The following is a 15,476-nucleotide window of genomic DNA, read 5'->3' on the forward strand; positions in this document are numbered from 1 at the left end:
AATATTTGTGGAATCTATGTAGTGATGAAGTGGAAAAGCCATAGTGTTAACTGGAGAAAGTAATATATGAAATTATCCATGTAGCCACAAAACGCTGGTAAAAGACACTCAGAAGAAATACCAAGCAAGTGGTCACTGCTTATTAGGTTAACCAATTCTCAACTCAGGTGTGTGTTTGTGCCCAGGGGACACTGTCTGAAGATATTTTTGGTTGTCACAAGTAGTGCCAGGAGGGTGCTGGTGGCCTCCAGTAGCTAGTGGCCAGGGACGCTGCAATGCACAGGCAGCCCCCACAACAAAGAATGATCCGGCAAGATTGAGAAGCCTTGCTCTAAATGTGGCATCAAAACAGAAGGTCTAGGGGTGCCTGGGTGGTTCATTTGGAAGAGCATGTGACTCTTGATTCCAGGGTGGTGAGTTTGAGCCCCACATGGGGCATAGAGATTACTTAAGAAGAAGAAGGGCTGACTCACTTGCTACTTCTTGGTATCCTTCCATGGGCCTCAGTGGGATTTTTTTTATTGGGTCAGAAAAATAAATTCTAGGTTTGGAATTAGCAGCCAACCAGGAGTTATTACAGAAAAGAGCAAAGCTGGGTTCTTAGAGCCACCAGGGTGGAATCACCCAAATCTAATACTTAATCTGTCTCTCCTGCTCTTCAGGGCTCCCCCACAACAGAGAATGATCTGACACTGAGAAAAGGTGTCAGTAGTGTTGACACAAAATCCTGGGTTAAAATGGCTTTTCCTATTTTCCAAACTGTTTATAATATCGTTACTTTCATAACTTGAAATATAAAATCTTAAATTCTTAATTTACAAGGGAGTGGTCTTTGAGGGAGAAATAAGGAGAGGTTTGAGCCTTGCCAATGGTTTTTAACAATAGATGAAGTGAACAGATGGGACATGCTGCCCTGCTTGCCTTGCTAGGTGAACTTCGAGGTCTTCCTGTCCTTTGGAGATTACAGCAACAGTGCCCTGATCGCAGAGCTCCGGGAGCAGTACATCAAAGCTCACGAAGTCACACAGACCAAACACAAATCCCGGGGCACTGCAGAGCCTGCAGCTACGGAGGACAAGAGCCTCAGCGCTGAGTCCAAGCTACACAGACAGGCGCTGGTGCTGCCGGTTTCCGTGCAAGAGCGGGAGGCCGAGCTGACCTTGAGAGCCTTAAACCACGGGAATCTGGACGCAGCACTGAGAAGGTGCAGGTGAGTCCCAGCCCTGTGCAGGCACGGCTTGTCTGGAGCAAGGAACACTTGCTTCCTTGACTTCTGTGGTGGTAGGGTCAGGCCAGTGACATTTTCATTTTCACAGAAGTCATTCTTGGTTTCTCGCTCTCAGAGCCTAGTTTGGGCTTCAGGGTCAGAAAGTGGTAACATGGGGGCGCCTGGGTGGCTCAGTCAGTTAAGCGTCTGACTCTTGATTTTGGCTCAGGTTGTGATCTCAGGGTTGTGAGATCGAGCCCTGTGTTGGGCTCCACTCTGGGTGTGGAGTCTGCTTGAGATTCTCTCTCTGCCCCTCCATCGCCCCTCATTCTCTCTTTCTCTCTCTTCTTCTCTTAAAAAAAAAAAGTGGTAGCGTAGAAGGCAAGTAACTCACATGGAGTTGTTGGGTAACCTAACTGTTTTGCACTCTGACAGTTGATGGTGTCCCAAATAAGTTTGAAGACGAAGCACATTAGATACCATGAATACATCTTAAAGACATTTTAAATGATGGTGGTGGTCATATATTAATCCAAGAAAGGCAAATGCATTTGCATTTGCTCTGCGTGCTCTAACTTCTGACCCATCCTTTCTTCCAGAGACTTATTTAAGTATCACTGCAACGCAGACACCGGAAAATTGCTGTTTCTGACGTGTCAGAAGCTTTGTCACATGGTGGCTAACGACGTTCCGATGGCAACACCTGTCGGCCTCAATCTTCCTTCGGAAATACATGCTCTAGCTTGCCAAGCTGCCACCATCTGCAGCCCAGGTGACAAGATTTATGATACACATAGTTTTGTTTCATACTGGTCTTCCACATGCTGTCTTTGTACAATTGGACGTTGCTGTAAGGACAAAAGATCATTGTCTCCATTTTATAAAGAGCCAGTTATAATCGATCCTCTATGGGGATTACTGTTTGCAAATATTTACAGGTGTTAACAATGTCATTTCCAACTATTGATACTCACTTTGATGGGACTGTGAAATTCCTTGCCTCTCCATCTACGATCTTCTCAGCCGAGCTGAAGAAAAAAGTTGAACTGCATTATTTAGGGTAGTCAGAGCTTTGTGGAAACTTTTCTGTCTACCATGTGGCTGCCTTTAGAATTTTGAATGGTGATTACTTGAAGACTGTTTTCATTATTCCAAACACATGAAATATTAGTGTAATGATTTTTCTCCATTTTCTTTCAGATTTTTTACTAGATGCTTTAGAACTATGTAAATATACCTTAACAGCAGTAGAGCTTTCCAGACAGTGCCAAATGGATGACTGTGGAGTTCTAATGAAAGTAATTGCTTTTGCATTTCTTTTCCTTAAACAAAACCCCTACCCATCCTTTATGTACCACTTTTAAATCACTTGCATAGCTTACAAAAATACCGAATCCACCTCTTGTGTTTTCTTATTCGAGGCCGGAAATCTCAAGGGCATGAGACCTATTTTCCAGTCACATTTATGGGCCAATTTAAGTTGCACTATCTTTTGAAATGTTGGGCCTCAAGCCAGGCATCTCTGGATATTGTCCTCCTTTTAGGAGTAACAGTTTAATTTAAGATGGCGTTATTATGAGCCACAGACCTGAAGAAATAGACTCCACGGTTGGTTTTGACCCTCAGAACTGCGTTTGGCTCCAGTACATCTGCTCTCGGGTTCTGCCTGGTGAAGGTGGTGGTTGTGTTTTGGAGTGTATTTACTGTGTCATCTCCATGTGATTTGGTATTCAGACCTCCTTCGGAACTCACAAAGATCCATATGAAGAGTGGTCTTACAGTGACTTCTTCAGTGAAGATGGGATAGTACTTGAGGCACAGATGGTGCTCCCGGTGATTTATGAATTGATTGCATCACTCGTGCCTCTCACTGGTAAATGTCACTTGTGTTGTTATTTTCCATGTATTCCTGCCTTATGCAAGTTTAAACTGCGGAGGTTTGGAACTAGAACCCCACATGGTAATATGGTGAGTCCGCAGGCATAATGCTGAGCAAAAGAAGCCAGACACAAAAGAAGACATACTGTCTGATTTCATTTACATAAAGTTCAAGGACAGGCTACAAGGAAGCCGTGCTGTTGGACATCAGGGGAGTGGCTGGTTAGGTTACCTTAGGGGTGGGTTATGACTGGAATGGGGGCAAGACAGGGCTTCAGGTGCTAGTAAGGTTCTGTTTCTTGCTTTAGGTGCTGTTATATGGATGTATTCACTTTATCAGGTTGTACACTCATCTGTGTATTTTTCTATATACTTAAATTTTTGGCAGTTTACTTTAGGACATTATTTGATAATAGCACAATATTTAAATATCTCTTGGAATATGAGCGAGTTGTTTTATTTAGTTTATGTACTTTACTCTCTTTTGTAGAAAGCAAGAGACATTCCTTGGATTCTACAAGTTTACCATACCGCTCTATTAATGAAGGTATTTGACATCAGAAATGTACACTGTTGGGGCACCTGGGTGGCTCAGTCGTTAAGCGTCTGCCTTCGGCTCAGGTCATAATCCCAGGGTCCTGGGATCGAGCCCCACGTCGGGCTCCCTGCTCCTTGGGAGCCTGCTTCTCCCTCTGCCTCTCTCTCTCTCTGTCTCTCATGAATAAATAAATAAAAATCTTTAAAAAAAAAAAAAAAGGAGTCAGCTTTGGGCTCAGGCCATGATCCCAGGTCCTGGGATCGAGCCCCACATGGAGCTCCCTGCTCGGCGGGAAGCCTGCTTCTCCCTCTCCCACTCCCCCTTGCTTGTGTTCTCTCTCTCACTGTGTCTCTCTCTGTGTCAAATAAATAAATAAAATCTTAAAAAAAAAAAGAAATGTACACTGTTGTGTTACGATTTTATAAATACACCAATATAGAAATTCCTTGAAATCTTGGATACAAGTCTGTCTTAATGTTCTTGATGTGGTTACTTAGTTATTACTGTTACGATATTGTTCTTCCAGAGGGTCAGGAAAGTTCATTTGGCTTATAACAGTAACTTTTATGTATCAGTTCATAAATTTGGTCTTCCCAATGGAGAAGTGCGTTTTTTTCAGCTAATGACTTAAGCATCTCAAAATAGACAAGTTACAATCAAACTTATTTTCTGGCTTAAAACAAGCCCATGTTAATTCTCTCATTTACTCACTTTGAGAACCAATTCTATGACCATCAACTCCATTGAAGACATAGGCTGTCCCTAGAAACAATTTTCAGTAATAGGATCTTTCTTTCTTTGAAAAAATCTAAATGGATTAAAGTACTTTTACTGAAATAAAATACTTTTATCATTTCACAGGAGACAATCTTATTTTACCTATTATAAACTCCATCTCTGCCCTGCTCCAGAACCTTCAGGAATCTAGCCAGTGGGAGCTGGCCCTAAGATTTGTCATTGGTTCATTTGGTACCTGTCTTCAGCACTCTGCGTCAAGCTTCATGAATGCCAGTCTGAGTGGAAAGGTACAGTTTTGAGAACAAAATGCTTTCACTTTGAATGAATATAGATACAAAAGCACTGCCAAACAAAGGAATTTGGAGTCCGCATTTTCTCGTTTGGCTCTGGAGCAAGGACAATGATAATTTGTCAGATTTAGGAAACATTTGTTGAGCAGCTACTGAGATTTGGGTATAGTTCAGGGTTCTTGTACTCTTTTCATACTCAATCTTGACAACAACCCAGAGAGTCTCCATTTTGCAAATAAGGAAGCAGACTGAGGGAGGTGAAATCAGTCATCTGAGGTTTTAGGTTGCAGTGGTGTGTCATCTTATTCCAAACCCAGTGACCCCATTAGGTCAAAACTCTATCTGCTGTTTGTTTTACTGTGACCCAAATTATTATAATTATTACCTGACAGCATCATTGAAAAGAGTCTAGAAGACAAAGTACCTGTTGATAACATGCTTATGAGATTAGTCTCAGGGAGAATTGTATTCACTTCTACTGTTCTATTGATATTTATTAAATGCCAATTTAAAAAAATTAACTTTGGGGCGCCTGGGTGGCTCAGTCATTAAACGTCTGCCTTCAGCTCAGGTCAAGATCCCAGGGTCCTGGGATCGAGCCCCGCATTGGGCTTCCTGCCCAGCGGGAAGCCTGCTTATGTTCCCTCTCTCACTGTGTATCTCTGTCAAATAAATAAACAGATTCTTTAAAAAAAAAGAATTTAAGTGTAACTTTCAAAATTGCACATTTTTAGTGTGTCAACCAATGTAGTCACCATGTCACCAACACCACAATCAAGATAGAGAATATTTTAAATGGTTCCTTTTGCCCCTTCCCAGTCAGTTCCACCCCCCGCCTCCAGCCGTAATGGTCTGTCATCGTAAATTAAATGCCAACACATTTTGCATATAATGATGAATTTTCAAAGTTCCTTAGTATTTGAGGAGAGTTTTCAGAATGATGCATAGACAGAAATGGACCTAAAGATTCTTTTGTTCTTTTCTAAAAGTTGTTTGGAGAGGCTACATTAGTTAAATCAAAGCATGTTGTTATGGAATTGAAAGAGAAAGCCGTTACATTTATCAGGGGAAATGCTACAACATTATTGCACAAAGTGAGTATCTGTTCTTGGTAAGCTCTCTCTCTCTCTTTTTTTTTTCTCCTTTCTTCTGGTTGCTTCTGATTTCTCAATGAGGATAAGAGTGAGGGAGGGGGAGGCGGTGTTGGGGGTTTGAAGAGAAGTGATGGAATTTTCACACAGGGGAGAAGAAAGTAGGAGTTCCATGCTATGTAGAACTTGTTAGAGTTGTTTCCTTAAATTTATGATAATGATAAAGGATGTTAAAATGAAGCAAACAAGTTGGAACTGAGTTACTCTAAATAACTTTTCATGGAACAGTTATTCTTTCCTAGGGTCTATAATTAAATTTAGTAACAAGCCTTCAGAGACCAAATTTTGTTTTGATTGTAAAGAATGTTCTTCTCTTGATGCTTTCTTCTGATAGGTGTTTAATTGTCGCCTGGTGGATCTTGACTTGGCCTTGGGTTACTGCACTCTCTTACCCCAAAAAGAAGTGTTTGAAAATCTCTGGAAGCTCATAGATAAAGCATGGCATAATTATGACAAAATTTTGGTATGACCGAAGGAAGAACAGCCTCAGTTCTTTAAGTATTAAAACATTTAGGGGAAGAAATGAAATGGTTTTGCCCAGATCTTAAAGACTTAAGCAAAAGAAATGTCGAGCTTACTCGCTTACTTTCTACCAGCTTTTCCTTGACTAGTGGCTCACCGGGTGAATGTGTATGCAGGTTATAAGCTTTGCTCAACCCAAAGAATTATATTTTTAATTTCTTAAATATGTATGCAGCCATAGAACTTGATTTCTTATACTTATTTTAAAATCTTAGACCCATGAGCCTGTTCTTTTTGTAGGACAAGTTTGACAGATGCAAAACTTCTCTTGGATATTGTTTTAAAATTTGCTTTTTGTGGGGGTTTTGTTTGCAGGATAACCAAAATTTGGCCTTTTCTTTGAAGGAAAGCCAGACTAAATTTATGACATCATACTAAAAGTTGAGTGACCTAACTATTGTTTGAATAATGACTGTGTATCAAGCAATATGTAACATTCCACCCTGTTATCACAAAGAGAGGTTATGATTTTTATTATTGGGTTTCATCTAAAAGGTATTAGAATGTATTCTATTTGCAACTGAATTTTATATTTTAATTTTTTAGGCAATATCTCTGGTGGGCTCTCAGCTGGCCAGGCTCTATCAGGAAATAGAAACGGAGCTTAAGTTCCGTGAGCTCAGTACTGATGCCCGGTGGGGTATTCGTCTTGGCAAACTTGGTGTGAGTATTCTTTGGAGTGCCATGAAGTTTCATCCATTCTGATGATTTTCCTCAGGAAAAGTTAAAACAAAGATCTCATTGTCCTTTTCTTCAGAGAAAGGATGTATATTGTGGACTCATAGATTTTAGTTACATTAAGTATATACATTGGTGTTTTCAAACAAATAAGGACCGTTTGCTTCATTTCCTTTTTTCTATATTTTCAAGGAAATTCAAAGGGGCTTGACATTTTTATGTGCTTAGCTTTCTCATTTATAGAAATATATCTAGCATTAACATCTAAGGTGTTTCAGACCTAGCCTTTAGCCTCTACTTTTGTGCTGCTGTTTGGTTAAAGACAACATCAATGTATATACAGATATACCAAGGTTTAAGAACTCCTACTAGGGAAAAGTCATTTTTCACTTTGTAAAAACAAACAAAACCCTATTTTCGTTACACTATGCATGAAAACCATTTTACCTTATTCGCAAATAGTAGACTTATCAGGAATGTAATCACTGCAGAAATGGTATGTGTTTTGAAGCCTAATTCGTATGCAGCAATGGGACTGGTTATCGCTAACAACAAGTTTCATCAGCTTGACTGATGAAGAACCACAGGTTAGTGTGACTAAGAGAGATATTGGACCCATAGCCAAATATATACCTGAAATCTCAGAATGATGGTCAAGTTGAGTAGGATGATTAAAAAAACAAAAAGTTGGAGAAGTCTAGAAAAATATTTCTCTATAAAAAGGCAAATCACCATGGCGCCTTATTCTAGTACATTTTACTTTACTGGGATTTTTGTTTTGCTCTTTTTATTTCTAGATTTCTTTCCAGCCAGTTTTCAGGCAACATTTTCTCACCAAGAAGGACCTCATTAAAGCTCTCGTGGAGAATATAGATATGGACACAAGTCTCATTCTGGAATATTGCTGGTAATTCTTTAAAACTTAGTGGTATTTTTTGCTGTTAGCTTAACATACTGGAAGTCCTTACTGCAAGAACACAATAATAAAGTTGATTATTCCTTTTTTTTTTTTTTAAAGATTGTATTTATTTATTTGGCAGAGAGAGACACAGCGAGAGGGAACACAAGCGGGGGAGTGGGAGAGGGAGAAGGAGGCTTCCCGCTGAGCAGAGAGCGCTATGTGGGGCTCGATCCCAGGACTCTGGGATCATGACCTGAGCCGAAAGCAGACGCTTAACGACTGAGCCACCCAGGCACCCCTAAAGTTGATTATTCCATGTGGTCCATGGACCTCTGATGTTTACTTTTGTTTATCCCCAAACTGAGTAAACTCCAGAACCAGATTAAATTCTTTTAAGTTATCACCCTTTAAGTTCACTGCTAAGTGTTTCCCCAACTTGCCTCATGATGAGCATCACCTGGGGTACCTGATGGGGCACCTGGTCTAAAATACAGATTCCTGGGCCCCTCCCCAGTGGTTCTGACTGAGCAGATCTGGACCGAGGCCCAGGAATCTAATCCTTAATAAGAAGGAGTTCCAGATGATCCCCATGTTCAGGAAAGTTTAAGAATATTGTTATGAGCGGGGCGCCTGGGTGGCTCAGTTGGTTAAGCGACTGCCTTTGGCTCAGGTCATGATCCTGGAGTCCCGGGATCGAGTCCCGCATCGGGCTCCCTGCTCAGCAGGGAATCTGCTTCTCCCTCTGACCCTCCTCCCTCTCATGCTCTCTGTCTCTCATTCTCTCTCTCTCAAAATAAATAAATAAAATCTTTAAAAAAAAAAAAAAAGAATATTGTTATGAGCAATTGAACTTATAAATCAGATTAACTCAGGCAGGGTCATCTTAAATTAAGACATAATGAAAAATATGATTTAGGGAGAATTTTTAAAAATAATAAGTGAGCAGAGAAAACTAAGACTGAATGTTTTGTTTATAGATAACAGTTCAGTGTGATGAGTAGGAATAAATAATCTCAGGCATTTATTTAATAAGTAGGATGACCAGTTTGCTGTCACATTATCAGTTTCAAAGTTCTTTCACACATACCACCATTTAATTTTTTACAATTTTTATTGCATATTCTCACCAATCTATGTATGAGAAAATAAACCCCATATTAGGTGACCCGCTCAAGGTCAAATAATAAGTGACAGCTTTTAAAATACCAACAGTGCTATAACCCTCATCCAGTTGGTGACAGATGAGTGAAGTCTGAGTTACTGTTAAGAGCACAATTCCTCACCAGGCAGGTCTTCCTGTGGACAGAGGAGAGGTTAGTGAGTACCCTGGCTGCCACCATCCTGAACCTGAAAGTCAAAAACTATGGACTGCTCCTAGCTCTAAGTAGCTCCAACTAACTGTACTTTGAAATAACAAAACCATGCCATTCTTCAGTTTGGACTGCTACAAATCCAGAATGGGGTGCACACACTGTCTTGTTTATTAATTTGAACTCCTGGTAGATTTTGGCGTGTGGTTTTGTTGTACTGAGCCCTTTTCTGAGATGTAAATAGCTAGAATAATGTCAAGTTCATTTCACATTCTTGTTGCTTGTGTGGCATTGATGATTTGTATTTGTGTGATAGTGACACTTTTACCCCAAGGAGTCCAGCTGAATAAATTTAGATGGCCTTTAGAATTTCAGGGAATGACTTTAAAATGGTCCTTCTTAAAGCTTTTCTTGATATTTCAGTTATTCTGTGCAGCAGATTAAACTACCATCTTTTTTTGGGCGCCTGGGTGGCTCAGTTGGTTAAGCGACTGCCTTCGGCTCAGGTCATGATCCCGGAGTCCTGGGATCGAGTCCCACATCGGGCTCCCGGCTCAGCGGGGAGCTTGCTTCTCCCTCTGACCCTATCCCCTCTCATGCTGTTTCTCTCTCTCAAATAAATAAATTAATTAATTTTAAAAAAAAAGATTTTAAACTACCATCTTTTTTTTTTTTTTTTTTTTGACAGAGAGATAGCACAAGTAGGCAGAGAGGCAGGCAGAGGGAGAGGGAGAAGCAGACTCTCCACTGAGCAGGGAGCCCGACGTGGGGCTCGATCCCAGGACCCTGAGATCATGACCTGAGCTGAAGGCAGCCGCTTAACCGACTGGGACACCCAGGCGCCCCTAAACTACCATCTTATTGATAGGGCTTAAGACATTGGAATTGTCTCTGTCTATATTAATCTCATTCTTAATTTTTAAGTCTTTATTATTTTTCTAATTCAGATGGAACATATTAAAATCAAAGTTCCACATAGTCTCACCCTTCAGGAATAATCACTGTTAAAAGAGTTTGGCCTATATTCTTTTATTTCCCCTATGCAAATGCTAACATGCATTCTTTAAATTCCTCAAAAACAGAATCATACTTTACAAACCATTTTGTAGCATGTATCATTCACTTAGCAAGATGTCTTATAAGACTGGTACATATAGCCCTTCCTCATAGCTCTTGAACTCTGGTATTCCTTTGTATGAATAAGTTATTTAACTAGCTCCGTATCGATGGATGATTGAGTGGTTCTCAATTTTTAAATATGACAAACAGTTGTTGCAGTGGACATCCATATATGTATATCTTGGCGACTTCTGCGAAGTGTATGAAAGTGGAATTGCCCTATTAAAGGAATTAAATATTTTCAATTTTATTACAAATTTCTCTCCGGTATTGTGCCGTGTCAACATGGCTGCCAAGAACAAGATCTGATTTTTTAAAGGCAGTAATTAACTCTGATGGCAGGTATATGATCTGATAATGAGGCTGAGCAATGAGAGGGTTATTGGAGTCCAGTGACGGGAGCGGGTAGGGGAGAAATTGTATGGACACCCACGCATGCGGGGAAGTTAATGTGTAATGGAATACTTCTTTTAGCACATTTCAGTTAGACTGTGATGCAGCTCTCCAGCTATTCATCGAAACACTGCTACACACCAGTGCCAGCCAGAGCCAGGGAGACGCGAGCGCGCAGTCCGCAAAGCAGCAGCACCCCAGACTCCTGGCCAAAGCCCTGGAAATGGTTCCTCTACTGAGAAGCACAAAAGATTTGGTCATCAGTCTTAGCGGGATACTCCACAAGGTAGATGAATGGGAAATGAATGTATCGGGCCACACCAGCCGTCCCTCCTACTCTTAGTCTATTTAGAGACGTTGAGCAACAAGCTGGAAATGCAAGTCCTATATTTTTTAAAACTTTCAATTTTGATATTTTAGATTTCTATCTTTTTAATAATTTAATACAATAATTTTCTGGATTTTTTTTTCTGAAAAAAGAAATAACCTTTTTTTTTTTTTTTTTTAAGATTTTATTTATTTATTTGTCAGAGAGCAAGAGAGCACAAGCAGGGGGAGCGGCAGGCAGAGGGAGAGGGAGAAGCAGGCTCCCTGCTGAGCAGGGAACCTGATGCGGGACCCGATCCCAGGACCCTGGCTCGGACCATGACCTGAGCCAAAGGCAGACACTTAACCAACTGAGCCACCCGGGTATCCCCAGAAATAGCCCTTTTTTTTCAGATTTTTGAAAATAGTACACATTCTTTGAAAAGATCAAAGTAGAAGTATAAATTAAAAAGTGACATTTCTCTATAACCCCATTCCCATAGATAAAAATGTTAGTAGTTTGGTGACTATCGTAGGCTAAATATCCTATCCTGTTACTCTCTTTTTATGACAATACACATCTTCCTCATTTTTAATATGTATTAATAATATGTATTATTCCATGGTGTGGAAGAAACATACTGTATTTAACCAGGCCTTTATGGATGGACATTTAAATTGTACATTTCACTATTATAAGTTGTTACAGTGAGGGGCACCTGGGTGGCTCAGTTGTTAAGCATCTGCCTTCGGCTCAGGTCATGATCCCACAGTCCTGGGACTGAGCCCCGCATCGGGCTCCCTGCTCCGCGAGAAGCCTGCTTCTCCCTCTCCCACTCCCCCTGCTTGTGTTCCTGCTCTCTCTCTCTCTCTCTGTCAAATAAATAAATAAAATATTTTAAAAAAATAAGTTGTTACAATGAAAATCTTCATATATATACATATTTGCCTTCTTGTCTGATTATTTTCTTAGGAGATCTTTATGAGAATTAAAACTTTTAGGTTGAAGGGTAGTTTCTTGGGGGAGTAGAAGTGGATGGAAGGGTGAAGAGGATTATAAGACTACAAGAAATACTTCAGTTTTATATTTTGCCTGAAAATCAACTAGAAATAATATAGACTTGCTCAAAAGTTCTAGGTACTACAGAAATCATCTTCCCACTTAGTTCAGTGTTGTTATTCTTGTGACTTTATTTGGCATTTAAGAAATGGAAAAAAAAAGTAATGGTGTATGGGCAGAAACAAAGAACAAAGAGAATACTTCCTTTCTCTTTATGAACATATATAGATGCCACCCAATTAATTTTGGCATTTCAGTATATGATTAGAGCAAGAATGCAATCCTTTGAGAAACTTTTGCTTGGAGGTCCACACTTTCAGTTACATCATTTCCAAGAAAAGGTCCATTTCCTCCTATTATACTTTTTCTATCTTAAATGGAAGACATAGAATTCTAGTGGCGCCTGGGTGGCTCAGTTGTTAAGTGTCTGCCTTCGGCTCAGGTCATGATCCCAGGGTCCTGGGATCGAGCCCCGCATCGGGCTCCCTGCTCAGTGGGAAGCCTGCTTCTCCCTCTCCCATTCCCCCTGCTTGTGTTCCCTCTCTCAATGTGTCTCTCTCTGTCAAATAAATAAATAAAATCTTAAAAAAGACATAGAATTCTAATTAAAACATCTTACAGGGATGCCTCGGTGGCTCAGTCAGTTAAGTGTCTGCCTTTTTTTAAAAGTTTTATTTATTTATTTATTTGACAGATAGAGACACAGCGAGAGAGGGAACACAAGCAGGGGGAGTGGGAGAGGCAGAATCAGGCTTCCCACAGAGCGGGGAGCCCGATGCAGAGCTCGATCCCAGGACCCCGGGATCATGACCCTAACCTAAGGCAGGCGCTCAACGACTAAGCCACCCGGGCGCCTCTAAGTGTCTGCCTTTGACTCAGGTCACGATCCCAGGGTCCTGGAATTGAGTCCAGTGTCGGGCTCCTTGCTCAGCAGGGAGCCTGCTTCTCCTTCTGCCTGCCGTTCCCCCTGCTTGTGCTCTCTCTCTCTGACAAAAAATAAATAAAATCTTTTTTATAAAATTTAAAAAATAAAAAAAATTTACAGAATTATGAAATTTTGATATATATATTGTTTCTAGATTTTTAGTACCCTAGGAACAGCTTTCTTTTTTTAAAGTCACTTTGGAAAATTTTTAAAGAACATTTGTTTATCCTGATAGAATTAATAAAGAGCTAATTTTGAGGTAAGAACATTTCAGGGTTTTTTTGTTTGTTTGTTTTTGAGGGAGAGAGCACCTAAGCAGGGGTAGGGGGGCAAGGGCAGAGGGTGAAAAAGAATCTTAAGCAGACCCCACGCCCACCATGGAGCCAGACACAGGGCTCAGGGCTCGATCTCATGACCCTGAGGATCATGATCTGAGCTGAAGTCAAGAATTGGACACTTAACTGACTGAACCACCCAGGTGCCCCCATTTCAGTTCATTTTTAAAAGAATAATCTAATCTAACACCATAGTGCAGTGAGATTTTATATTTGTAATCTGTGTCGAATACCATAATTGAATAAAACCATCTCCTGGCCTGACCATCTTAAGTTTTGATATATTTTTACTTTTATACAGTTGGATCCCTATGACTATGAAATGATTGAAGTCATCCTAAAAGTTATAGAAAGAGCCGATGAAAAGATAACCAACATTAATATTAATCAGGTATAACTATTATACATTTAAAAATTATCTTTATGCTTCTTTTTGGATCATTTACAGAATTGCAGTCACATAGTATCTTTCTGGACTATCCTTTATGCTTTCTATTTTATTCCTGTCCTCTTCTTTGAAAGGGATACAGAAGTAAAAAGACTTCTCATGCTCTCTGTATTTTATTATTTATCTTAATCCCATTCTTGCTTTACTAAAGCAATTTAAATTAGTCCAAGAGCATGAAGTCACTAAAGTACTGATTTGAAAGAATTAAAACAAAATTTTTGTGATTCAGAAGAAGGGAAAAAAAAATAGCATGTGGGACCCAGAGTTAGATTCCACTTTCTATATTAGTAGGTAGGACTGACTCAATTCTAGTGCCTTCAGTAACTTTTTAGTCTTTTCTAAATTTTGGTCATAGTAGCTTTTATCTCTTTTTAAATTGGAGTTTAAAAATTAAAAGACAGTGGGTTGATTCAAAAGGTTTTACAAGCCCCAAAAATATCAGATGTAAGCTCAAGAAATGTAAGGGATATAGAGGATTAATTTTAGATCTACTGCCTATGTATTTAAATTGAAATAGGGTATTTTTGAGATCTCTCAGACTGTTCAAACAGGGCATGAGGAGCTGTCAAACTCATAAACATCCCACCAACAACAAGGTTCCATTAGTTTCTCCGCACATAATTTCTTTAATCATTGTATAAATTATGGTTTTGGTTTAGAAGGATAACTTAAGAGGTAAAACTACAAAAGCTTTTGGTGTATCTTTATGAAAACAAGACCTTCTCAGGAATGGAAATCCATGATGCTATCAAGTTAGACAATTCAGAAACAGGATTGTTTTAATCTCACGGGAAATTACATTTATACATATATGTGTGTATATATATATTATATATATATGTATTTTTTTTTTTTTAGGCATTGAGTCTTCTGAAACATTTGAAATCATACAGAAGAATATCTCCTCCAGTGGACCTAGAATATCAGTATATGTTGGAGCATGTGATAAGTTTGCCATCAGCCGCCCAAACTAGACTGCCTTTTCACCTAATATTCTTTGGCACAGCACAGAACTTCTGGAAAATTCTCTGTATGTTCCTTAACTTTTGAATATTACTGAATAGCCAATTTTTTTTTTTCTTAAGCAAATCATATTCTTCTTGTTTCCTTTTTAGCTACAGAACTCAGTGAAGAATCTTTCCCAACACTGCTCTTAATTTCTAAATTAATGAAGGTAATGGGTTGAGACTTTATAAGACGTATCTTTATACCCTCTAGTTAGCTTAGACCCTGTGTAGAAGGATTTTGTGCTGCTTTCAGGTAAACCCTTAAAGGTGCGCATATAAATCAGCCTTAACTTTTCTTTTCCTCTCTTTGAAGTTCTCTTTGGACACTCTGTATGTGTCTACAGCCAAGCATGTTTTTGAAAAAAAATTGAAGCCGAAGCTCCTGAAGTTAACACAAGCTAAATCCTCAGTGCTGATTAACAAGGAAATAACTAAGATCACTCAAACCATTGAATCCTACTTACTGTCTATAGTTAACCCAGAGTGGGCTGTGGCTATTGGAATCAGTCTTGCCCAGGATATCCCAGAAGGTACGGATTCTTCCTCTAAATGGGCTCAAAATGGTTGGCTTGTTGTTTTGAACTTGCAGTTAAAAAAAAAAAAAAAAAATGGACTTCTCTATCTTTAAGGAGAGGCATTTAAAACTATCGATGGTAGTTAAAAATGTTAT

General features: G+C 39.6%; 1 protein-coding gene across 6 annotated transcripts in view; it reads left to right on the forward strand.

Moving 5' to 3' along the window:
• KNTC1 (kinetochore associated 1) overlaps window positions 1-15,476 on the forward strand; it is a 100,031-nt gene that overhangs the window by 68,648 nt on the left and 15,907 nt on the right. For all 6 annotated transcript variants that reach the window (XM_081802326.1, XM_081802321.1, XM_081802322.1 and 3 more), the window contains 15 exons: window positions 930-1,210; window positions 1,807-1,979; window positions 2,408-2,505; window positions 2,942-3,080; window positions 3,576-3,632; window positions 4,485-4,648; window positions 5,641-5,745; window positions 6,137-6,265; window positions 6,871-6,987; window positions 7,800-7,909; window positions 10,807-11,011; window positions 13,653-13,742; window positions 14,658-14,829; window positions 14,915-14,973; window positions 15,120-15,336. In XM_081802326.1, coding sequence (XP_081658452.1) covers window positions 930-1,210; window positions 1,807-1,979; window positions 2,408-2,505; window positions 2,942-3,080; window positions 3,576-3,632; window positions 4,485-4,648; window positions 5,641-5,745; window positions 6,137-6,265; window positions 6,871-6,987; window positions 7,800-7,909; window positions 10,807-11,011; window positions 13,653-13,742; window positions 14,658-14,829; window positions 14,915-14,973; window positions 15,120-15,336 — 2,116 coding nt within the window. The remainder of the gene's footprint in view (window positions 1-929; window positions 1,211-1,806; window positions 1,980-2,407; window positions 2,506-2,941; window positions 3,081-3,575; window positions 3,633-4,484; window positions 4,649-5,640; window positions 5,746-6,136; window positions 6,266-6,870; window positions 6,988-7,799; window positions 7,910-10,806; window positions 11,012-13,652; window positions 13,743-14,657; window positions 14,830-14,914; window positions 14,974-15,119; window positions 15,337-15,476) is intronic.

Source organism: Leptonychotes weddellii, chromosome 13 (genome assembly GCF_054177405.1).
Source record: "Leptonychotes weddellii isolate Sample4059 chromosome 13, ASM5417740v2, whole genome shotgun sequence".
NCBI lineage: Eukaryota > Metazoa > Chordata > Mammalia > Carnivora > Phocidae > Leptonychotes > Leptonychotes weddellii.